This window comes from Micrasema longulum, unplaced genomic scaffold, assembly GCF_059751315.1.
Source record: "Micrasema longulum isolate JH-2025_06_02 unplaced genomic scaffold, ASM5975131v1 h1tg001491l, whole genome shotgun sequence".
Taxonomy (NCBI): Eukaryota; Metazoa; Arthropoda; class Insecta; order Trichoptera; family Brachycentridae; genus Micrasema; species Micrasema longulum.
This window is the reverse complement of record NW_028278675.1, coordinates 118170-145595: the sequence shown is the minus strand read 5'-3', so window position 1 is coordinate 145595 and position 27426 is coordinate 118170. Positions and strand designations below refer to the sequence as shown.

The following is a 27426-nucleotide window of genomic DNA, read 5'->3' as shown; positions in this document are numbered from 1 at the left end:
ATTAAATAAACATGTTAGATTGTTCTTAGAATTTCGACACGGAACCTAACCGTATTTCTTCCATTATATTTGTGTTCATTTTACGCCGATTTTTTTTAATCCGGTGTCTCTCGGAACGGAACCCCGGCGTGAAACGATGTTTACCTGTACACGGCACAAATGCCTCTCATAAACATAGCAGTGTCAAATTACAACATTATTAAATAATACAAAAACAATATAGTTATACATATTACACAGTTGTTTTATACATTTTTCTATATCATAACATACTTAGGTAAAAAATAAAGAAAACACTACTGCGTTAATTTACTAATTAGAAATGGTTTTCCATTAGTTTTCATTTTTAGTCAAAAATAATAATATTGCGGAAAAGTGAGAATGTTGATCCCTTAGAAGACATATTTTCCATATCAATTAGGTATACCTACATACGTGGGTTTTCTGATTGGTTTCAATGCCTTAGGACGAAGTTGACGCGGTACTGGCGAGTCCATATATCGACAAGATCTACGTAAATATGCGATATTTTTACGGGTAAACTATTCGATCCCTCGTATGTTGTAATGTGTTGATCAAAAAATCTGTCCGCTTCTTAATCAGTGTAATTGTAATATAGAGGAATAGCCGGAGTGTTCGCGAGTTAAATACAATCCTGCGGTGGTCACAGGACGGCAGACGCTGCTGTAGACCCGTCGCCGTCGGCAGCTCACAGCTCGCGAGGACCGACTGCCAGGACCGCTGCCGCTCGCCACTGCTGCTCCCCTGATCTTCTGCAGGAAGACCCTCGATAAGTCGAAGAGGAACTTGATATATAAGACGGCTGATAGTGAGTCCACAATCAATATAATACAATTTTCTATCCCCAAGTATTCCATGTTATCATCATTGTTTGCATTGCGATTTTTAACATGTAAATTTTTTACCGAATTTTCTATCGTCGAAAAACAATCGAGATTCGAAGATTCGAGCAATAAACCATATGAATTATTATAAATGCTAAACGAATCGGGTTCTGGGCCACGATTACAAAGGGAAGTTGACATTTATCTTCAATTGTATCAACAAAGTAAAATTGAGTTTTCTGTATAAAAATCAGAATATGCATACATTTTTTTCTTCTAAACATGTTCAATAGGTTACAGGCGAAGATACTTTAAATCGTGCAAATATACTCATTTTCGTACACAAATATCGGTTTATCTTTATAGACAGTCGAAGATAACCCAGTTAACTTTTCATTGTAATCGGGGCCCCGGTCCCGTGGCTAGAGCAGCGGACTCACGAATCAGGGGTCAGTGGTCCGAACCGCAATGCATCCTATATTTTTTTGTTAAATGAAGGTAAAGGATGATCAGTCATACGCTTTAGGTGCTTCTAGAAACTGCTTCTAGAGGCTCCTAGGACCAATGTCTAGGGACTATGAAATTTTCTAATGTAAAAACACATTTTCAAAATATAATTTTTCTCCAACCTGAGCGTTCTGGGCCTTAATTGGGCTCCTGGCCTGTTGTGCTAAAAAATTAAATAGAAACACACATATATATGTTTCTTGTCAACCATGTCAGGAATCGATACCGAGATCTCCTGGATGGTGGTGGAAGGCTCCGACTATTAGGCCACGAAGCAGACAGATAGGTACTAAACATTACAAAAAAGCATTGAGCTGCATCATATTATATTTTGCTTCCCCAGAACAGGTGCGTAATTAGGTAGCTAAATATCACGTTTATATTTTTAAATATATTTAATTTTTATATTAATAATTTCATATGTTTAGATAATATTTGAGGTCTTATAATTTACCCAAATAGAGAATTTTATTGAATCTTTTTATGAAATTAATTTTCATCAACGACTATTACGACTATCACGACTATCACCTCTTAAATGTATGTACATGGTGTGAAAATCAGTCAATTATGTGGTGGCATAGCGAACTTTGGATCAGATGCCTAAAGGTGCCTGTGGACATTTTGGCATTATTCGACGACAAATGACAAATGTCGCGAGTTCTTAGATATGCTCGATTTATGATCGGCAGATTGACGATCTTTGCGTTTCGGTGTCAAATATCGTAATTTTTTGTAAGCACCTTAAAGTAATCCGTCATTAAATTACCAATTATTGAATGCCCCAAAGTAGAAATGTCGCTAAGAACAAAACCCAGTATTAAATTAATACAAATTTAGGTAAATATGTTGAAACATTTAATCGATTAAGTAACTTAAAATAGGTTTATTAGAAGAAATGGTAGAGTTTAAATCCCGAGATGTTTAACAATATGTACTGAGGAGCGTAGAATTATAATTTAGAGTTATTTATGATTTAAATATACAATATATAATGCCATGTTTTTATATTTAATGCTGTTCTTCTCCAAAAAAGAGTTTCCAACAAGTTCTTCTGCTTTCAGAGAGACTTTCACTGAATTATCATTAATTAATACGAATACTCGTACGAGGGTAATTAAGTGATACCAATATAACGTAAATTTATTTTTATTCGTGTCTATTTACGTACGTATTAAAAAAATAATATTATAAAAATTTTATTTATTTATTGATAGTTTTATTATATTTATTTTAGTTGTTTATTTCAGTTGTTTATTTTAAGTGTTTTAATTTATTTATATTTGTAATCTTTCATTTTGGCTATTAAAGTTTGTTATGCCTACCGTGTTATTTTTTTAAATTATTACTAATTTTCGGACCATAAGACGCATTTTTTTACTCTGAAAATTCAACTAAAAATTGGGGTGCGTCTTATCGTCCGCAGAATACGGTAAATAAATGTCATTTTTCTGGAATTATTATTAAATCATATTAACTGATTTATTGTTTGTATTTATAAAAGAACGGTTAAAAGGATTTACGGTGCGAATTTTGATGGATGCAGAAAACGAGGAAGACCGAGAAAGATATGGCATTACCAAATTTAATAAAACTTGAAAATGGACAATGGAAATGTCAAAAGTCGAAATAATCGTCATACGTGCATGTTAAGATGTATGAAAATATATGAAGCAAGGTAAACGTTTTTGTATTAAATCAAAACGAACTGCAATTTTCATAACAGTTATGTTATAAAGATTGCTGCACCAAAAAAAACAGGCGTATTCGATTTGTCGAATACGAAATCAGGATCCGGAAGTGTGAACAATTTTGATTTATATACTTATTAAATCTGAAAGCAAAGCTGTCAATTATTAGAGTAAGTACTTCATAAATAAAGAACCATAAATTGAATTGTGTACCTACATAGGTAAACTTGTGAAGGATAAGTTAAACTTTATGACTATTTTCTAATATTTTACTAAGTGAAAGTGATTAAAACATTTCTGTACTCCCTTAAAACGTAATAAATTAAATTAATTTCTAAACGCATTCCGCGTCTGAGCGAAAGAAATATACAATTTTATGTGCGAAATAGAACCATAATCCTGGAAGAATGTTTTCGACTCGACGGTTACTCTCAGGTAAAACTGAATCCCCTCTAGTTACTAGCGTTACACAGGTTGGCGTATTTGGGTTAAATTCCTGGAAGGGCCGACGTGAAATATTTGTTATGAAGGTGATTTTTCACAGCAATACTATTTCATTACAATACTTTTATTTCATTTTCTTTGTATTTATGAATAAAAAAATTTGTAGTGCTTACGCGTGTTTTTTTTTCCAGTACACGAGTATTTATATATTATGCTCATTTTGTTTATTTTTTGTTGTAGAAATTGTATTTTTTTAAATTATGTTTTACAAAAGTCTTAAGTCATTGCGTATACATCTTGTATTGTTTTCTTTTTTCAGTTATTTTATCAGTTAGTTGTAACTTTTGTATATTTTAATTTTAAATATAAAAAAAAAAAACAGAGACTATCTGCATAGTCTCCATAACAAAATCCCCGTGGATTCGGTGAGTGGGAATGACGTGTTGGCCTCTTTCTATAGCCTAAGGAATAATTAAGCTAACTTTACTCTAAGGGCAGCTAAAAAAAAGTCTCCTATAACTTTATAACAGCTGCGGGTAGATGATGGGCTTTTATATCTCTTCAACGCAATATTAAATTGTCTCTAAACTGGCACCTGAAGCGTTAGACTGATCACTTTAACTTCACGTAATAGATTATTGAGATCGTGCACGTATGCGGAAAGGGTATTAATTTTATCATTAAAATAATTGTTTCCCAAGAAAACATTCAGAAAAACTCCTCGAACTATTTTGACAAATTTATGCATACACAAATTTGTATACTTTATACACACACATATATCATACTATACTTAATGTTAACATATTACAACAGAGATGAAGAACATTTAAGAGAAGGTAATACAGAAGTATAGGCATCTACAGGGCTTACGACCTGCCATTGGCTAGTTAAAGTAACCACTTTACACACTGTGTAACATTCACCATTCTGCCCATATTTGAATATCTTTATTCCTTCAATTCTTTCATTTGTTGATGTTTGTGAAGTTAAAGAGCTGGAACCTTTATTTATGCGGGTGAGATTCATCTCATTGAATTATTTCACCTACATACTAGGCAAGGCCTGATTTTTTTTTTTTCAATTTCTATACTTCTTCATGGACCAGGTGGATTTATCAACAATATTTTGAATTTGTCCAAATTTTTGTAGATAAGGACTGTATTCAACTCTCTGGAGAGCTGTTAATATTAACATATTACAACAGAGATGAAAAACATTTTTGGAGAAATATTTTAAACCAGCCAATGACAGGTCACAAGCCCTGCAGATGCCTAGACTTCTATATTATATTCTCTAAAAATTGGACAAACTCAAAATATTTATATAGAGATATATTAGAATTAAATTTATATTTATATTAAATTAAATTAAATTAAATATTTATATTAGATAGTTGATATCCTAAATTCACCAGCTGAACAACACAGACAAAAGTCCCATGGAATTGGATCGAAGTTTTCAACTATTAATATATATGTATTTACTTAGTTATAAAAATATAAATAAATATTTTTAAAGTATATAAAACTGAAACTCATTCATAATAATTGGCTCGCAATATTTTTATACGTGGAATGAATTGTTTATCTTGCGTTATTTTTTTAATCTTTGCATGATATTTGTAAAATTCTTTTTCCAACATTTTCAAACACGCATCTACACCACTCTATCTACATAAATTAATTGATCAGTGTTGTACGAAATTCCACCATCATATTGAGTACAAATGAAATAAATATGCATCCTTTATTTTGCTAATAGATACGGCATTGATATACAATAAAAAAAGTTCTATTAAATAGTCGTTATATAGAGCCATCGATCAAAGTAAGCTATTAATATTAGTTGTTCTGTAGGACTGTATTAGTTGATGAAAAGTGTCCCTCAGAGCGGTATGATTAATGGAATAGTTTTGACAGATGTCCACATCAGTCGGTAGTCGGTAGTCGGTAGTCGGTACATTGTACATACATATTTGAAGCAATTGAGTTGGCAGATTTATAGGCTGCGTAATGGACGATCGGTCGCCGCGAATCATTCTTCCGCATGGCGCCTACGAATGCTTTCAATTTCATATATAGGACGCATAGATCATTGGCCCCGGCATACCTACATACATTGGATTATTACTTATTACGAAACTGAAAGTGGGACATGGGGCAATCATTTATCGATTAAGGAACAATTCGGGGGACATTTTGATTTAAAATCATTTTGAAACTAATCAATAAATATACTAGACTTGGATGTGCGAGTAAATAATATGTTTCGACGAAAAATTGCGCTTTTACAAATTTCTATGGATATAGGTCTATTTAAATTAAATCTTAATAATAATAGTGTATTTATTCCAGCTCGATTCAATTCCATTATATAAGCCTTCAAAAATATGTACATATTAAAAAAATTGTTCAACACATTTGAATCGGGTTAAAATGTGCGTTCATAGTTTTTAATTTGAATCTTGAATTTCAAATTATTTCAAGTGAAATTCACATAAACATATTCCTATGTGTGCTCTAATAATAACATTGTATATTATAACTGTCCATTGTTTATTAGAGGAGCAAAAATACATTAACATTTTCTTGTATACCCACGAACAGGCCATGCCTTTTGGGATTTTTGTGTTTACTATTTTTCTATTAATATGTATTTCGTTGATATGTAATTGTGCTTTATTTTTTTAAAACTCTGTTTTATTATTATGTTTATTGTAAGAAAACAAAAAAATAATAATAAAAAAAATAATAATAATAATAAATGTATGTATATTAATATTTCACTTTTAAACCAATTAACAGATATTGCCTATGTCTTAACCTTTTGCTCAATTTAACATTTTTTTGCAAAATGCTGTTATTCCAAAAGCTTTTTCTACTGCGGCACTATTTTTCATCTGTGGATGAAGACTACCAAAGGGGTCGCAAAGCCTCGCTTTATAGTAAGAAGCAAAGGTTTTAGGTCATACTTTTAATGTGCATAATGTTATTTTTTTAACAATTTCTCGAGTCGGGTTTCAATTTTTGGGAATTGTTTTTCTAAAAATATTTGTTTGACCAAATAATTTTCTTATTATTGGAGTCGTATATTAAGAAATAAAATAAAATAAAATGAAAAAAAGATTATTAATTTTTAAATCCACCATTGAAGATAATAGAATGGATAGAATATGGAAAATGTCAAAATTCGACGAATCCCTCGCTAGCTCTGCTTATTTTTCATTTCTGTTCGTCCAGAAGACGTCAATCTTATGCGAATTGAATTTTATTTTAAGCATGCAGTCAACAGAAGTATCTTTAAGATTTATAGGTATTGCTTCTGACGTCCCGCTGCGCCCGCTTGCACATGATTTTTTTTATTGTTTTAATGTTTGCTCATTTCTTTTTCACGTAGCTCCAAACCTATTTTGTATCAATATTTTATAAGTAATCAAGCTATACAACGAGTTGAAACTGTTTGTGATCTTGGTGTGATTCTAGATAAAAAAAACTTAGGTATGAAAACCACATCGAAAATATAGTGAACCGGGCACACAGAAACTTAGGTTTTGTTATCCGCACTGGCCAATTTTTTAATGATATTGATAATATCAAATTGATTTACTTCGCTTACGTTCGCAGTCTCTTTGAATATGCCTCTTCTGCGTACTGTGTAGTCTCCTTAGTAATCTACACACGTGGTAAGGATATTCAGCGAACATTTTTGAGACATCTCAATTGAAGATCCAGATTTACGGACCTTAACCATAAAACTTCTTGTCATAAACATAATATACTTAGTCTTGAGGATCGTCGTTTGGTATTAGATATGGGATTTTACATGACATTCTTGATGGACGTCTTGATAGTCCTGTTCTGGTTTCTGAGTTGGCCCTTAATGTACCTGGCTACTGCACCCGTCACACAAATCAATCTCTTTTCCACGTACCTACAGTTCGCACCAACTATGCACAGTACTCTCGTCTGATTCTTTTGGCGCGTAATTATAATGTATTTTGCAATAGCATAAATATAATGTATTTTGCGATAGCATAATAAACCAAATCTGATTAATCTGCATATAAAAGAAGGTGCCTGTCCAGATGAATTAAAAATAGCAAGAATCACTCCAATATATAAAGGAGGTGATAAAACAGATCATAGCAATTACAGACCGATTGCAAATCTAACAGTTTTCAACAAAATATTTGAAAAATATATTCATAAGAGATTAATGGATCATGTTAAAAATCTTAATATACTAACTTACAATCAACATGGCTTTCAGGAAAAAAAAGGAACCGGAACAGCCCTAGTAAATTTAATAAATTTTATTCAAACCAACATGGATACTGGGATCCTAATCACGGGAGTAATATTAGATTCAAAAAAAGCTTTTGACACGGTTCATGTTGAGACCATGATAAACAAATTAAACGACATAGGAGTAAAATTTCAAGAATGTAAACTATTAAAATCATACTTAGCAAATCGGAAGCAGTATACACATGTAAATGAAAAAAAAAACCTTTTGCAAACAGTAAATTTTGGAGTACCCCAAGGATCTATTTTGGGTCCAATATTATATTTTATACATTAATGATTTGTCACTGTAAAATTTAAGGAAAAAAATATTATGTATGCCGATGACATTGGACTGTTCTATAAAAACCAAACAGATGTATTAACAAACAATGACATAAACAAAGACCTAACTATGTTGACTAAATGGACAAACACAAACTTACTTACACTTAATGAAAAAAAATGCAATATTATCCATTTTGAATCTAGAAAAAAAAGTCATAAAGTAGATGCTTACATAAATAATGAACTACTTACAGAAATTGAACATGTTAAATACTTAGGACTAACAATGGACAGACAATTGACATGGACAATTCATATCAACAATTTAATTAGCAAAGTGGCGACATTATCGATTCTTTTTTTAAAAATCAAAAACTTTGTTCCAAAAACGGAAAAAATTCTAATGTATGAAGCCTGTGTAAAAACTAAAATATGTTATACGCAACAACTATGGGGAGCAGGATATCAAAATGACATAAACAGACTACAAAGACAACAAAATAAAATATCAAAGTTAGTATGTGACCTTCCCTATTTAACTGCAACTAGAGAACTTTTTAAACAAACTAAGCAATTAAATATAACTGAACTTTTTCAACTAGAATCATTAAAATTTATTCATAAATTAGCCACTAATGTAATTGTAGACGAAGAACTAAAACTTGTACAAAATTGTAGTCAACATGGACATAATACGAGAATATCAGACAAATACCATATTCAACTTTCTAAAACAAGACAAGGACAATCAAAACTAATGAACCAGGGACTGAAATTATACAATAACCTACCAGACAAAACTAAACAAAAGACTCAGACAAACTTTTCAAAAGTTGTAAAAAATATTATTTTGAACAACAGAGTATGAATGAAAAATGTTTTTTTTTTTTTGTAAAATGAATGTAACAATCCGTAAGGGTTTATAAATAAATTTTCAAATAAAAAAAATAAAAAAAATATTTAACTGCAGTAAACCCACTTTTAAAATAAGAATTAAAAAACTCTTATTTGAAAAAAATCTGTTTCTTTAGAAAAAATAAATAATAAATAAATTTAAGATGTTTCTATTCACTCATATGTCCATAAACCCATACATACTCACACACATATTTACATACCTACCAAAACCACACTCCACTCACTTACCCACGTATCCTCACACACAAAAACTCGCACACATGAACTTCTACATATATTAATATCTAACTAAACTTGATTTTTATAATTGTATTTATGTGGAAAACTGATTTTGCTTTATTTTATGTTTTTTTTATAATGTTGTGTATATTTTTTTTATATTTCTGTTGTTTTTTTATTAAACAATTTTATTTTTTTAATAAAAATTGAAAATCTGTTAAAAGAAAATGTTTAACGTCCACCCTACCAGGAATAGAACCGCTCTTCTCCACATATCCAATTGATGCAACCAATAATGGCATGTAACATGAATGTTTCACAGAGCCGCTGTGCGATGCGCCTACTGGTCGTGGCGTGCGCCGCGGCGCTGGTGGCGGTTGCGGCCGGGGGCGCCGGGGGCCGGCGCAGGGCGCACCGCCAGGCGGAGGACGCCGCCAACTATGACGACTATGACCCTCCCGACTACACGTATGACGAGTACGACGTCGAGAATAACCGAGGTGAGTTGTCACTTGTCACCGGGAAGATCCGATGTCTCGCGGAGAACCTGCGCCTGCGCAGTGAGATACTTCAGCTCGACGCGACGGTAAATTGGATACAAAAAATGATTTCTCACTCGCGGTAAAAAAATAGAGCATTGTACAGCAAAGTTTATTGAAAATATAGGGAAAAAAAAACGAACTACTTTGAACGACGTCACTAGTTCATATGAATCAACCGATGATAAAAGAGTTGTGAAAGATTTTCGGTTTACGGTAAATCAACGGACCAATCGGTAGAACTGGGCGAGAAGAAGCGGAAAAGATACGTCGCACGCGGAGTAATTTCAGCAATTCAAAACTTTAAAAATCATAGCGCTGTTAATACGATACATAAAATATACGAAATCAATGTTGGCTTATTTTAATAGTCTATTAACAAATAAATAAAAAACACTTTCCTCATTAAAGCAGCCTAATTTAATGATATGAATCACAATTAATGTGTAATGTTAACTTATTGTGCATAGATATGCATATAAAATTTCTAAGTCTACAAATTTCCAGGATGAAAGAAGCTTCCGCGATATCTCCTTATAAGGAAGTGCGGGCATTATTTTTGGCTCTATCCGACCGAGTTTCTCCAAGGTAGGCTTGGCTACAAGCTACAACAGTTTAGATACTAGAAGGAATGTGTATTTGACTACACATTTTTATCGACTGTTGCGCGGTATGTTCGATAATCCTGAGATTATGATGAGCATTGGGTTGTATGTTCCTGATAATTACCCAAGACAGCGTCAGCATAGATTATTTCATACTCCGAGATACAGGACCAACCTGCCGATGGTTATGCCCTGTTAGAAGGGCTACCGCTATGCTGAACAACATCGCTCTGGATATTAATCTGTTCCATGTATCCGAAAGGGTTTTACGGGGAATGCTTACTACTTTGACAAGAGTCTCTTTCATCTTTGTAATAAATGATTTGTTTTTTTTTTTAAAGAAGGGAATATGACCTGTCATTGGCAGGGCGGGTAAAGCGACCACTTAAACCTACCAATGATATTTACCTACATATTTCCTTCTCTAAAATGTTCTTCGTCCCTGTTGTAATTTATTAATCTTAATTACTCCCTAGGGGGTGAAACTCTGTCTTTTGTCTACAAACATTTGGACAAACTCAAAATGTTGTAGAAGACATGTCGCTAAAATGAGAATTTAAAATTAGGTAGGAACACCCATATCTTCTTCACTACTCTCATCATCCTCTTTCCCCGCATTTTCTTACAAAGGTCGACTACTAGCGTAGGGGTTTAAACTAACGAAAAAATGCAGCTAAAAAAACTTTTTTTAAATTTCAAAAATACGTTAATTCAGAAAATATATTAACATCATATCTTCTGGTATTTCCTTTAGGTAGATCCAGTACACCACAACCGTCTTCGGAATCAGCTCGAGGGTACACACCTACACAGACACCAGATGAAGTTCCTCCATCTTCAGGTATATTATATACACATCGATACCAATATTTAATAGTGTAATTTTTAAGCAAAAATATTTTTTCTCCCGTCTCGTCGTGTTGAATATCAGTGAAGCGTATCAAAGCGTACCAAGTAAATTGTCATATTTTCCAGAGAGACCGAGAAGACCCCAGCCTACTTCACCTCCGGAACCCGACAATAGACTCGGTAAGATTTTTTTCAAATACCACGCTAAAAATATTTAATTACACTATCAACTAATCAAATAAATTTAGGAAACTATGAAAAATTTTGCTATAAAACAATCCTTCAACTTAAAATGACATCTTCGTGAAGGTACTTTCAGATTTGAAGGAAATAATCTGTACCTCAGAGGCAGACGGATGCAAATCCAAACGTCAAATGTTCAACACGAGCCTAAAAAATCTACTTTCTCTAAGTGATTTCTAATAATTTATAACATTAATTTGTATATTCAGTATCTAAATACATCGGTTCATTCATGATAAGACTTACATTTCTTCAAAATCAATGGGCATGATCATAAACTGGATACGAAAATCGAAATGTCATTTCATCAAATTCTGGATTTGCATCCGACTGCCTCTGAGGTACGGTAATATTTATAAAGGGGAAAATTGAACTCTGGTATTGAAAGATGAATCCTTCAGAAATTTTGCATATTCACTATCAATTTTTAAAATAAAGCAAAAATGTAATTTTTCCTAATAGAAACATAGAAACTTTTAAAGCTTTCATTTTACCCCTCACTGCAGTGAAAACACCAATAAACGGTCAGTACGTTAACCTTATTATGATTTCCCCGCATGAGAGTAGAGGAATACAGTGTAAGTTCAAAATTAAGACCACTGCCGTACTTGTTAGATCCCAAAGAACAGCGAATCGTTGATCAATTGGTGTCTTTATCTTCTCAGCACCTTTCTCTTGCCACATGGGGGACCTGTGGTACCGCGAGGGTCAGCAGTGGGACCTGAACGAGTGCAACGAGTGCAAGTGCAACGGCGGAGTTGTCAAGTGCAGGTTGAAGGATATCTGTGCCACAAGTAAGTTCGGACGACAAGTTAGTCTAAAGTACATTCACGGAGACTGGGCCGCTGTGCACGTGCAAACCACGAGCCCATTGCGTGATATCGCATGATTGGCCCATTCCACACCACGGCAAAAATCAACGCGGTATGAAAAAGTACAATAAGGTGGATCGATATTTATTGTATTGTTTTATTTATTATTGTCGGCCTCGTAGTGTAATAGTCAGCGCGTTAGCCTGACATGCAAGAGGTCTCGGGTTCGATTCCCGACATGGTTGATGTGAAATATTTATTTAAAAGGGTGTTTTCACACTAAAATATTCCATAGTCCCTGGACTGGTACCTGAAGCGTAAGACTGATCATCTTACCTTCATGTAACAAAAAAATGATCAAGATACGCTGCTATCAGTGTACTAATGCAGTGCCCTATGTACCATTAGGTGCGAAAAGGTAACGATGATGATGATATTATTTATTTATTTAATGCCTGGCAAACGCAATAACCAGTACACCATGAGACCGACTAATCTCCATTCTATTTCCTTTTGCAGGATTTTTACCTGAGAGAACTGGCTAAATTCAAATATTGATTTTGATAAAATTATCATTAAAATCTCTTTTGTTAAGTATTATTATATTATTTGAATCGGGTTGTGGTCCCGTGGCTAGTATTGCGGACTCACGGATCAGAGGTCCGAGGTTCGAACCCCACTCAACCCCAACTTGATTTACATTTTCTGAGAGTGAGTTATTTACAATTCAACAATGTTTGAGTATGTCCAAATGCTTGCAGACTGGCTAGATTTCCTTCCTAGGGAGTTAGTTATTCATATTTAAATTTATTTCAAAAAAGAGTAGTAGAGTTTCAACAAAATGACAATTCGTTGAAAATAGTCACCGAAATTGAAATATTTGGGTAAATTATAAGAATGGTAATATATTTATTTTTTTCAATAATATATTAACCGAGGCGTTTTTATTGATATTTTTATTTAAATCATTAACTATAGAGTTTTATACAAAAAAATATTTTTAAATGTTGTCAAATTTAAATAGGTACAAACGAATCTAATAAATGTCAATCCACTATAATTTTACAGTGCCGTTCAGATTAAGATGATATGTGTTAAATAGGCAATTCTCCGTCGGATATCACGAGGCTAGTTTGTTTATTTGGAGATTCTTGTAATAATGTACAGACTTGACGTGCTACAAAAAAAAACATACTTGCCGATCCAGTACCTGTGTGGATTAGTGATTACTAGCGTAAATTTAATGTTGCAACCGCCAGCTTTCAGCTTTGAAAGGATATAAAATGCTATTTTTGAGGTTTCCTCTTTTTGATTATCTAAATGGCAGTTGCTTGAAAAAAAATTGTTTAAATTATTTTTGCGTTGTCGTCAAAATGGACAACACATTGGTTGCTTAAAATTAGTAAGATAAATTATATATGTTTATAACAGCCCACTTTGGCAAAAACGCAACAATTATTGTTTATAATTATTATTATATGGCATGGTTTAGCTCAAAGTTTTAGGTCTTTCGTTTTTTTTAATATATTGTATACAATTATTGTTTTGCCCTTGTTTGTCTTTGCTAAATAGTTTTATGTTCTTTTTGTTCAGTTTCTTGCATTTATGTTTCTATATAATAAAAAAAAAATAATAATATCCATGATTCAACTTTCTACATTCTCTTATGTTGTATCCCAACTCAACACAGGGTTCTTGGCTTCATAAAGTTAGGGATACGTTATTATTATTTTTGTAATATGTATCTTTATATGAATAAATGAATAAAACATGAAAAAAATAACCTCAAAATTAGTGCGTCAAATATAAATTTATATTATTGTTTAACTTTTTTAAAAAAATGTGGTGAAATTAAATCCTCTCAAGAGGTTTAATGACGCGATTCCAAATGCTCTCCAAAAGGGGGTAGAGAACGCGCTGCTAGCACGTAATTTACGTACTAATTACGTGCTAGGAACGTTTACCTCCTAGAGAGCGTTCAGAATCCCTCTGCAGAGATCTTTGACAGTGAGACTGTGAGCTTATTAGCTGAATAAATTAATGACATATTTTATTTGTCCTCAGCTACAACCGAGAAGCCCACGACGTCCACCGCCCCCCCCACGACGCCGGAGTCGCCCATGCACGCCGCCCTGCCCGCGCGGGGCTCAGCCGGCGCCGGGCCCCCTCGCAATGGGCCGCGCGGAGCGCCGGGCGCGGGCGGGCCCGGGGGCCGCCCGGGACCCTCGGGAGACACGGGCCCCCCCGGGGGACCCGGCACTCCCGGCGGCCCGGGACTGACGGGGCCGTTGCCTGATGTAAGTTCACTTTTCAACTCGAAAATATGTGATAAAAATTTTATTTCAATGATTAAGTTTTATTATAAGTTTATAATCACTTACTAATCACATTTTTTTCTGTTTTGGTCAATGCTGATCATCGTGGTCTGTCGGGATACAAGGCACTAGGTCAGCGGTTCTGAACCTTTTTGAGGCTATTACGTAAAAATAGGGTTAGATATTAGCAAATACCCCGAAACAAATTAGCCATGGCATTTTATTTCGTATCAGTTCTTTATTTTCCAAAAAGGATGTATGGTCAGCTTTATACCTTTTAGGCATTGTACACTGATAACAGCGGGAATTAGAATTTTGTGGACTGTATGGAAATTGTTTACTCACTTTTAAGTTTTTCCGATTGTTTCTTTAATGAAGCACTTCACTTTTGCTATTTGAACGGATACCGGTATCGTGTATGATGATGAGATATTTAATCGGGTTGTGGTCCTGTGGCTAGTGTCTCGGACTCACGGGCCAAAGGTCCGTGGTTCGAATCCCACTCTACCCCAACTCGATTTCCAATTTCTAATAGTGAGTTATTTAAAACTCGTTGAAAATGGCCCTCAAAATTAAATATTTGGGTAAATCATAAGAACTCAAATATTTCTATTTCAAAAAAAAAAAAAAATTTTTGGTTATTTATATAACACTAGCTTCCCTTTTTCCGAAGTATGCAGACGCAGGATGTGATAAGAATTTATCAGAGAGACACAGAAAATGGGGATATTTTAGCAATATTTTTATCAAATCAGGAGGTATTTAAAAAAAAATTCAATACAAACTATAAAAAATGTGCTTTGGCTTCAATTTCAGTATTTTTAAATATTCCTTCATCCGCTGAAGGAGGTTTTGGCACACGAGCATTAACTTGGGGATTTTTAAAATGAGGAAAATATTAATTTGTAGAATGTACTGCCGACAACAAATGGAAATTTATTTCATCCGTGAATGAGGATTTTCACTTCTTGCATCGAGCACCATCGTTAGTTTTGGGAATGTCGAAACGTCTTCAGCTAGTTAGTTAGATTTGATAAAGACGATTTTGTTGAGAACAGTGTTCAATGAAGAACTCGTTAGTTCTTTGATTTGGCCAGTCTATTTTGTAGGAGATCTCACCTCGCTCGTTTACCCTCAACTGTCGCTGTTACTACCAGCGTTGAGAGATTCTTCTCGTTCTTTCTTGCATCGTGTCCGAAGTAGGATATTTTTTAGATATTCTCATTAGTAAACAATATTTTGCTCACTGATAGTTTTTAGAGAATGAAAACGATTGTGCGTTTTGCAGTCCACGAAAGTAGCATCCAACTCCAGCATCACGTTTCAAACTCATAAGCTTAATAAATTAGAACTAAATATTAAAAAATGCAAAATAATGTCATTTCATAGAACAAAACAACCAATTTCCTTCGAGTACCTATTAGAAAACTCCAAAATTGATGTAGTCAAGTCCATCAGAGATTTAGGAGTTGTTTTGGACTATAAACTGACATACAACGAGCATATAGATAATACAGTAAATAAATCACTGAAATTACTTGGCTTCATTAACAGAATATCCTCTGATTTTACTAATGTCCGTACAATCAAAACTCTTTATTGCTCAACTGTTCGCCCTCTTCTTGAATATGCCTCAGTGGTCTGGTCTCCATTCTATGTCAATCGCATAAATCACATTGAATCAGTCCAACATCGCTTGCTTCGAAAAATAGCGTGGATGCTTGGACTAGAGAGAGATAATTATTCTTATGCTGAAATAGAGTCGATGTTAAATATTTCTAGTCTACAAAAACGTAGAACTAATATTGACTCCATATATATGTTCGGCATACTAAATGGTATAATCGATGTTCCATCATTACTGGGACAAGTAAAATTCAATATTCCAACTCGTAGATTGAGAAACAATGAAGTACTGTTCATCGATCAGCATAGAACAAACTATGGCCTAAATTCTCCAATGACCCGCCTTTGTCGTATTGTTAACTCAATACAGGATCTGGACTTTTTTGGTTTAAGTTTACAACGATTTAAACGAGCACTAAATAAGTAGTCCAGATCTTGTCTCGATGTCCCTTATGTTTGTCAATGCTTCTTTCTTTTTTCTTTAAATGTTTTAAACTACTCTTTTATTGTAATATTTAAACCTTATAAATTGTAAACATGGACAATGTCCGTTAATTAATAAATAAATAAATAAATAAGCTTATTAGTCATTCCTTTTTCTTAAACGTTCGTGTTTCTTCTCCATACAGTGTAATAGAGAACACATGTGATTTCACTAGACGGGTTTTCGTTCTTCCCAGAGTGAACATATTTTTTTCATATTTTTGATATCACCGAATTTGCTGTTTCAAATTTTCCTTCAGATATCTGTTTCACACCCGTTTTTAGAAATAAGTGGACCAAAATAAATAAACTCGTTGATTTCTTCATAATCTCTTAAAGAGTTGTTTCTATCATGGCCCTGAATCAGTCGATATTCATGACGATAAAAACTTTTATCTTTCTGTTGTTAAAAGGTGTCGATTTGCGAGGTTAGATCTCATCGCCGGCCATCGGCGTCGTGTAGTCTGCGAATCTGAAAATGAATATAAGGATCTCCATAAGGATGCCTCACTTCTCCGCACCGTCTTCCCATCCACCTAGCACTTTTCTTATTGTACATTCTCCATTTATACGAAATAGATGTAATATCCATAGACTCAGTAAAAACAGTGGAGTAGGTACTTTATATCGGGTACCACAGTCGCATAATCTTAATTTCCTCTTCTCAATTAAATTCCCATATTTTAACTTTATAACCTTAGCGAGTTCGTTCGTATCAACTATCTCCCTCAGATTCTATTTAAATTGTAATTACACTTATTTTGACTCTCGCGGTAACGTGGTAACAATAATATAAGATTTACCTATACATTTATAGGAGAATATTAAAGTTACGAGTTGTTATATTGTTCCAGCTGACGACATACTACCAGCAACTAGCTCTCGCCAACGCCGGAGGAGACAAGGGGCCCGACATGCCCGTGGACCCATTCCATTACTACCAGGCGCAAGTTGGACCAGTTGGCCAGAGGGGATCTGTCGGTAAGGACCATTATTGTATGAGCTGTATAGTTAAGTATACATTGTGAATTTAAGTATAAGTACAATAAGTAAGATGTGAGATTTCTCATGCAATCGCAACATCTAAAAACCAGGAAAACTTCTGGGGTGGTATCCTGAACCACTAGAGAGCAGTTTTCTCGTGCCACGAGAGTGGTTCAGGATACCGCCCCTGGTTTAGGTGAAATCCTTGCTGAGGTGCTAAAGCTCATTAGTGATGAGAATGTGGGTAGTCTGCTCAGGTTATTTAACAAAATTTATGATAGGGGGTTATTCCTCATGATTGGTTGAAGTCAACGTTCATAACACTGCCCAAAAAAACACCCGAAGAAATGCAGCGACTATCGTTTAATAAGTCTAATGAGTCACGCACTGAAACTGTTTCCAAAAATTATCCATGCACGAATAAGAAACCAAACGCAGTTTGGCTTCAGGAATTCTTTTGGAACAAGAGAAGCACTCACTGCTTGCATTCCTACTGCAGAAATGTCGATATCAACGTAAGGATGTGATTGCATGTTTCATGACTACGAAAAGGCGTCTGACAGAGTAAAACATATTGAACTGCTGCGATTTTTTTTCCATACATGTATTTACATAGAATTTTAATTACAAATACACTTTAAAAAAATAGATCTTAAAATTAATGTATGACATAAATTGGAAAAAATGCCCACAAAGACTTCAGAATCTGAGCGTGAGCCATTCCTTTTTTAATTATTATTAAGTTTATAGCATGACATGGTATGACATGACCATAAAAAGAAAAGAAAAAGAAAAGAAAAAAAATCATTTTCAGATATTACGAAAACAGGATTTTTTTTATTTTGCAAAAGGTGTCTATCTGTTCCTTCCATGCTAATCCAAGACCTCAAACCTACTTTAAACTGTACCAGTGATTTAATGTTTTGTAATTCCTTAGTTAGAAGAATGTTAGAGGAACGCTGTTTCAGTTAATTTAGTTACAATAAGATTAAATTTGTTTAATATATAAGTACAGGTACCTACTGTTAAAATAAAATGCAACAAAAGAAAACTAATACTAGGAAAAAAAATAAATTATAATAACTACATTGAGAGAGGATCTGCTCTAATTTTTTTTTTAAAGGGAAAAATTTGCGTTCATATTATTTACCCAATTATTTCGATTTTAGGGTCATTTTCAACGAGTTGTAAATAACTCACAATCAGGAAATGGGAATCAAGTTGGGGTAGAGTGGGATTCGAATCTTGGACCTCCGTGAGTCTGCATCACTAGATACGGGACAACAACAGTGATTGTTTAAAGCTAGAAAGACTTAAGTCCGAGTTTATAATACGACAGAATCGAGACATTACTGCACGCAAGCAGATTGGCGTCTACCACCCACATACACAGTTCAGGTTTGGGGCAAGACTAAAGCTGTCCCTGAACTCCTCATGAAGGGAGATACTTTGAACTCATAACAATAAATTTTACACATTCATAGTATTTCAAATTATCATAGATTTTTATCACAACCGAGCCGGGAACTAGCAGTCGCGGACTGTAATGAACTCACAGATCAGAGGCCTAAATTGCGACAATTCCGCTCTTGGTAGAAATGGGGTCAACACGATTGTGTTGTGTATAAAACGCTATTTATTTTCAGGACTCCCCGGTCCAGCGGGCCCCCAGGGGTTCCAGGGGGCGAGGGGGGAGACGGGGGAGCCAGGGATGAACGGGCCCCCCGGTCCGGCCGGACCGCGCGGCCTCCCCGGACTAGCGGGGAAGGATGTGAGGACTTTTGTCGATTTTACCATAGATATTTACTAACGTAATCTCAACCCGGAAACATAACACAACAAAATAAAACCACAATACAAATATAACTTTCATCACAGAAATTCAAATATTTCAATTTAAAAGATGTGCACTAGAGTGGGCCGACGATGAATGAAGTTTTTTATTTTTTTAGACATCAATGTGAAAGGGGTCTAAAAAGGTGCATTTTGGATCACATTGAAAGTAAAAATTATTTTAAAAAATATTCCATATTAATTTTGGCCTTCAACCGAGGTTTGAAGTTTATAACTGCCTGAATATTTGGTTAATTAACTTTATTGATAAAATTTTTTTTTTGTTTGTAAAGATATAACTTAATCACATAACAAATTCGAACACGTTTTAAAACTACCGAAATGCAAAAAGTTTACACTCCGCGGAACTGATTCCGTTGAGCGCCTGGCTAATATTGACGAAAACAATGGCTCATTAAAACAACGCTACTCATTTTTTACAAAGCAAAGTGCAACTCACGCCCTTAGGTGCTTATTTAATAAGATTTAATGCACATTTTTGCACACAATTTATTTGGACTGATTTTCTTACTTAAATACGAAATGACAGTCGGTTTAGCACACAAAATTGACTTTTTCGAAAACTTCAAGCTCTGGTTGAGGGCCAAAAGTAGTATCAAATATTTTTTTTGAAATTTTTTGCATTCCTAGAAATCGAAAAGGCAACTTTTTAGACCCCTTTCATTTCAAAATTCTGAAAAAAAAATATCGGCCCACCCTAATGTACATCAGTAAAAGATGTGCACAGCAATAATATTATGTTCTCTACTTGGTAAGACCAGTATGAATATTATCAATCGGGTACTTACGGTATACTTCTATATTAAAATTTAGCTCAAGTATATTTTTGGAGCTTTATTTTCGTTATGACTTTTTACAGCTAGAATTTAAATCGAACCTCGGACATCTGATCCGTGACTCCATAAGACGATTTTCAATACACTATTTTAATTATATATTATTCAGACCTTTAACTTCCCTTAAAAAAAATTTGTAAACAATCAAACTTGAACCACAGGTACTACTTTCATTGTTTGATGAATTATATTCGGATACCTCTGTTATTTCTCTCATGATCAAATTGCAATGATATACACGAGCAGTAGCAAAAACTGTTTATTCACTCATGTATTATTTATTTATTTACTAAGGAAATCATGAAATTATGGATAAGCAGATTAGGAACGTATGTCCGTGTGCTCTGTAATGCATTATATATATATCTAGATAAATGTTAAACCCATTCGCACACTTGAGTCCATTCCTCGTATTTACTACTCTACTCGACAGAATGTGTTTTCCTAATGCGTGAGTGATGTCTTGCAGGGCGAGGGCGGAGAGGACGGTGAAGCGGGGCAGCCCGGGCCAGGGGGCCCGGCGGGCCCCCGCGGGCTGCCCGGCGGCCCCGGACTGCCGGGCGTCAAGGGCCACCGGGGCTTCCCGGGGCTGGACGGCTCTAAGGGCGAGCAGGGCTCCTCGGGAGAAAAGGGATCGCTCGGGAACATCGGACCCATGGGACAAACTGGACCCGCGGTAAGAGATTTCAAATCACGTATTTTTAAAAATTTAATTTTATGATCTCAGATCCTGCAATATATTGGGCATTATGGAATGAAGTACTTAGGATTACTAGGATTACGAAGATCGTGATGCATGAGATTCCAGTGGGTCGTCGACCACCAGGACGACCATCAAAGAGATGGAGAGAAAGTTGGACGTCTACAGAAGTCATTATACATAATACATTACAGGACCAAGATTGATATCCTGTCTGAACAGATCCCAAAATTTATTAGAAAAATAAAAATAAAGATAGTACATATTCGATTTTTAAATAACTGTGAATTCAGTAAACATTTTTTATGTACATTTTTTAAGTAAAAGGAATATATATTTTTAAAATATTTTTTATCAATGCTTTCCACCACGTTGTCGTTAGCAATCATCTACAGTAGCTATCAGATGATCACCAATGCCGCATATCGTTTTATTTAGCCCCTCTACCATTTCTTGAACATTGTTTTAAACATGATCGTAATTAATTATAAATACGATTTTTTGCTTTGACCACTTTAAATGTAGAATTTCTCACCAACGACCAATGTTTGTTGCTGACATCGTCAGACTGGTTTTTAGTCTTTCGGCTAAACGAAACTTATGCTATATACCAAAAACCAGAGGTTGTCAATCTTTATTTATAGTAATTTTAATGTGCAGGGGCCATCGGGACCGAGGGGAGAAAGGGGCCGTGAAGGACCTACCGGGAGCCCGGGGATGAGGGGACAAGATGGACCAGCTGGAGCTCCTGGACAACCTGTAAAAACACTTTTTTTACCAATAAAAATTATAGAAAAATTTAATTTTAAGAATGGCTTTAAATTTTGATCAATAGGTGTAATTAAATGTTTTTGGTTTTTGTATTTTTCAAACGCTTAGCAATAATGTTCGAGTATGGGTAAAATAAGCAGATTAATATAGCTTCTTTTTTTTAGTGAATGACATAAACTTTATTACTATTTTCTCATTTGTATTGACAAAAAAATTGTGTTCTAATGTTAACACTTTTTTTTTATATCTATCGTATTCTTCCAGTAGCCTTTGTTGAAATTTAAAATAAAATAACCCACACACAGGCCATGCCTTTGTGGGATTTTTTTTAGTTTATTTTATAGTGTTTTTTTATATTTGTAACTTTTGTAGGTATACCTATTTTAAAATGCAAAGAATAATATAAACAAAATTAATTGTAATTTATTACGGAAATAAAAGACGGGTGATTCTTAAATCCACAAATTTGTGAATTTTAGCATCACGTATCTTTTATTTCTATAATAATAATAACAATAATGTTTATGTAACGAGAAAATGTTTCATCATCATTCCATGTCCGCTACCTAGTTGGAGCATATGGTGTTTACAAAGAGCCACCAGAAATCATCATTCATAGGATGAAATGCCAAAAAAAAAAAAAGCAGGCATCTCTGTCGGCTCCCAACCCCTGTAATGTTTAAACAGGCCATAAAAAAATGCATTGTATTTCCCAAAATAATATCTTAAAACTAGTATACTCATACATATGATATTTTTGCTCTCGCAAAGCCTAGGCTTGTCTACATTTTGCATTTTAAAATTTTATTTAATTTATTTATATATGATCATTTTATGTACGGATAGGTAGATACACAAACTTTTAATATTATTTTATGGTAAACTATAAAACACTTTGTTGATAACATGTGCCAGAACACTAAATTAGTGTTTTAGTATATGTTATCAACAAAGTCAAACAAATAACGCTAGCCTTTTAAGAAGGTATTAATATATTTTAAAACTTGTTTATATCTTTTTATTTTACTGTGTCATCCTTAGGGCTCTATTGGCAAACCAGGATCTCCAGGATTTCCCGGTAGTCCCGGCAACAAGGGCGATATAGGAGGTCCTGGGCCCAAGGGGTCCTCCGGGCCTCAGGGGCCTAGGGGGGAGGCTGGGAGGCCCGGGCAGGCCGGCGAGGCGGGGCCGCAAGGGGTGGCGGGCAAGGATGGACAGACAGGCGAGCGGGGGGCCACCGGGGCGCCGGGAGCAGCCGGCCCGCCGGGCTTCCCGGGCGCGCGGGGGGCACCGGGTCAGGCGGGGGCAGCAGGAATACCGGGCGCCAAGGGAAATCCGGTAATTTCAATTTGTTTTTCATTACAATCAAATTTGTATTTAATTAGTGTCTACATATTTAGTATCTTGTAAGATAGTGATAACTACGGAAACATTATGCCTGTTTCCGCTTCAATAAAAGATGTTTGTGATCATTTTAATCATAATACTAGTAATTATATCCATAATATTGCTTTTGTTTTGACATTTTGCAGCATTTTTATTTTAAGTTTCTTGACTCCTAGTAATTTTTGACGAAATTAAAGAGTCTTATACGGTATTGTGCGCAGTATAACTTTTACTAGCAAACAGAAAAGGGACATGAGTCACTATTTTAACTAGCAAATTAAATTAATTGACATGCGCCGTGGCGTCGCGGGTTCGATTCCCGCCAGTTGCAATGAAGAAATCCAAGAAAGATTTTTTCTCAATTGGTCTGGGTGTTGTGGTGTATTTTTCCTTACCTCCTTCCATATTCCCTCCATCCCACCTGCTGACAAGCCTCAAAATAGAGGCTTAGCGTTATTTCTTTTTAAAAAAAATGATACAATTTTTAATTTAGTTTCATTCATTTATCGCGTATACATATATACAGGGTGTTCTTTCAACCTTGTCACACCCGAAACCACGATGATCAGTATGGGCAAGAAGACATATTAGCACATTTTAAAAATATTTAGAACAAATATTTTTTTTTTAAATTAAGTATTTTAAAAACAAACGGTTGCTTACTTCTGCAGGGGAGAAGTGAGGGGAGCGCGGCGCAGTATCAGACTCCCCCCTTCCCATTTCTCGTTTTACCCCTGCAGATGTAAACAACCATTTGCTTTTTTAGATATTTAATTTTCTTAAAATTATATTCATACTTAAAAAATATTTTAATGTGCCAATATGTCTTCTTCCTCATACTGATCATCGTGGTTTCGGAGATGACAGGGTTTAATGAACACCCTGTATATTTATTAGCAAGGAATCCATATAACTCTAGAGCATTTGAAAATGAATATGGACTGTCCTTTGGTTGGGTTAGGTTGCCAGCCTCGTGATGTAATGGTCAGTGCGTTTGCCTACCATGCAAGAGGTCTCGGGTTCGATTTCCGACATGGTTGACATGAAATATTAATTTTAAAAGGTGTTTTACACTAGAATATTTCATAGTCCCTGGACAGGTACCTGAAACGTAAGGCTGATCATCTTACCTTCATGTAACAAAAATGATCAAGATACACTGCAATTGGTGTACCGATGTACTGCCCTATGGACCGTTAAGTGCCGAAAGGGAATAATGCTGGTGCTGGTTAGGTTACTTTCCATCTTACGCGGCTCAGCCTATTCAGAAATGGGGAGTTAGCACATAAATAGTTTCGTTAAGTAAATTAATAATAAAAGAAATATATATAAATTTGTTTTATTTTAAGGGGGCTCCCGGGGAACGAGGATACAAAGGAGACACGGGGGGCAAGGGTGAGACAGGAGCATCAGGAGCCAGAGGCCTTCCGGGAGTAGCGGGTTCCGAGGGCAAGAGAGGAAAGCGGGGCATGCGGGGGCCTACGGGGCCCAGTGGACCACAGGGCGAACGTGGCACTCCTGGAGTGCGCGGTCTGCCAGGCCCGGACGGGGCTTTGGGACCGAAGGGGGCGAATGGAGAGCGGGGAGCAGTCGGGGCGCAAGGCATCAAGGGCAACTCGGGGGAGGCGGGGAGGCCGGGACCCGCGGGTCTGCAGGGGCTGAGGGGGCCCGTGGGGCGATCCGGAGCCCCGGGGAAGGCCGGCAGTCCAGGAGAGAGAGGCATTCAGGGAGCTGATGGAAAACCTGGTGAACAGGGTCCACAAGGTCTACAGGGACTTCCTGGTCCAATGGGCCTTCAAGGGGATAAGGGAATTACAGTACGTATTTCATATTATATTCTTAAATTAAAACACATCGTTATACGTTTTAAAAAATAACAACAAGAATACGAGTACATACGCATAATAAGTCACTCATAAACCAAACTAGTTTTTTATTTATTTTTTATTTTTATTTATTTTAATTAAGTTTATTTTGATATAATTGACAGAGCAAGAATTACAAAATCTTCATTTTTATTAAAAGAAAACGTTATCAAAGATTTTTTTCTTATATTCTGGTTATTTTCTATGGCGAGCATTTGAAACAAGTTTAGTTATGCCTTGCTAGGCAAATCACAATATTATACTATTTCCAGAGCTGGTATTCCGAACGCATTTACAGCGCTTCTAATGCGTATTTAGTACGTAAAAACGCGCTATACCACGCTATATTTTCGTTTAGAATACCACTCCAGAATAGATAAAAATAAACCCTATCTTGGAATACAGGGAGAAGCCGGCAAAGATGGAGAGCAAGGACCGCCTGGATCCCAAGGTCCCCGAGGTGACGCTGGCAAGGACGGTGGTCCTGGAGTTCAGGGTCCCCAGGGCCCCGTGGGACAGGACGGAGAGAGGGGTGCTCCGGGGCCGGCCGGGCCCACAGGCTTCCAGGGGCTACCGGGGGCGCCGGGGCTTACGGGGCCAGCCGGTAAGGATGGAGAGGCGGGTCAACAAGGGCCAATCGGCCAGCCGGGACAGGCGGGGCAGCGTGGAGAGAGGGGCTACCCCGGGGAACGGGGACCCGTGGGACAACCAGGACTACAGGGAGCCAAGGGAGATACTGGAGCGCAGGGATCAGACGGAGCACCAGTAAGTTAATATTTGGAATATTTAGTCAACCATATATTATGCGGTAATAATTCGGCTACCTTACATGCATTATTGGGTTCGATTTCTGGAATAAAAAAATGTTTTTAAAATGTTTTTTGAATGCAATGATAATCATAATCATTCTTCTTTCCACTGCCAGTGGGATGCAGGGCACTGCATTGGTAAACCAAATGCAGCGTTTTTCGACCATCTGTTACATGGTGGTAAGGTGATTACCCTTACACTTCAGGTGTCAGTCCAGGAACGCAGTTTTAACAACATTAAAATCAATATTTCACATCCACTCTGCCAGGAATCGAACCCAGGACCTCGAAAATTGTAGGCGAAAGAGCTAACCACTTCACGTCAAAACGGACTTAATTATATATAACATTTGGTGTCGGGTGTGTTGGTGCCGGGAAATGAAATTACTAGTTGTTGCGACACATATATTACCTACCTTGTGTTCGACAAAATAAACCTTGCGCCTGTGAAAAATATAATGATATGTCTATACAATACGATAAAATAGGTTTTGTAAGCCACTTTTCTTTATATTCAGGGTCAAGCAGGACTCAGGGGAGATAAGGGACACCAAGGAGCAACAGGAATGATTGGCCTTCCAGGTTTGAGGGGTCCAACGGGGATGTCAGGAGAAAAGGGAGAAAGAGGATCTATGGGTCCCATTGGACCAGAGGGACCTACAGGTAAGACGATAAGTTTGATATTTTCTATATTCCTAACATTAAAACTAATCATCGGGAACATTCTACCATCCCTCGTACCTATATGTAAAACATTTAACAAGAATTTTTATAGTCTAGATATATTTAACACTCTATGTAATAGATACAGAAGAGAACTAACGAGCTTGATTCAGAATAACAGAGAATAGACGTTTTGTCTTTTTTTCTCTTTATAGAAATAAAGATGACGAGGACGTCATCAAATCAAATGCAATTTTCTACCCCTACTTTCCTTCATTCATCCTTCACCACTCCTCATCAATTTCCTTTTTTCCTTCGTCGGTTTATTTTAGTTTAATTAAGTCAATTACATGTTATTGGATGGCAGGCCCTACTATTTTTATATATGTATACATTTTTTTTAGTTTCTGTTTAAATTCATTTAACCTGTACATCTGTTTGTATTTCAAAAAAATACATTTTAAATTGTAACGTGAATATTTAGAATAAGACAACCTCGGATTTCCTTGTTTTATAAATAAATGAAAATTTTTGTAATAATTTTGGTATACGGAGATGTATTTCACAACTGATAATGTGTCTTTTAGCAACATATTGTGGTACAACAAACAAACAAATTAAAAACGGGCTTCTTCAGAAATGTAAATCAAGATATTTATATTGAATTACACTTAAGAATTCGGGCATGTATAGCAAATGGACGGCGAAAGAATGGCTAAAAGGATTTACGATGGAAATGTTGATGGATGCATAAAACGAGGAAGACCGAGAAAGCGTGGCATGACCAAATTTACAAATACTTGAAAGAGGCTGCGAGGTCTGCTCGCGAAAGCAAATTAAATGTTAATGAAGAGAAAGCAAGTAGCTGCTAAACTACCCATATGTGAA

At 35.6% G+C, this 27426-nt stretch overlaps 1 protein-coding gene across 1 annotated transcript in view; it reads left to right on the top strand.

Annotated features, from left to right (window-relative positions):
* The first annotated feature begins 658 nt into the window (after positions 1–658).
* Positions 659–27426, top strand: part of LOC148275212 (uncharacterized) — a 41661-nt gene continuing 14893 nt past the window's right edge. Inside the window, exons 1-14 of the mRNA XM_088236005.1 lie at positions 659–829; positions 9521–9698; positions 11097–11183; positions 11318–11371; positions 12100–12228; positions 14311–14543; positions 17525–17651; positions 19301–19425; positions 20814–21020; positions 21705–21803; positions 22857–23153; positions 24551–25018; positions 25472–25831; positions 26394–26538. Coding sequence (XP_088092131.1) covers positions 9533–9698; positions 11097–11183; positions 11318–11371; positions 12100–12228; positions 14311–14543; positions 17525–17651; positions 19301–19425; positions 20814–21020; positions 21705–21803; positions 22857–23153; positions 24551–25018; positions 25472–25831; positions 26394–26538 — 2497 coding nt within the window. The 5' untranslated portion in view covers positions 659–829; positions 9521–9532. The remainder of the gene's footprint in view (positions 830–9520; positions 9699–11096; positions 11184–11317; positions 11372–12099; positions 12229–14310; positions 14544–17524; positions 17652–19300; positions 19426–20813; positions 21021–21704; positions 21804–22856; positions 23154–24550; positions 25019–25471; positions 25832–26393; positions 26539–27426) is intronic.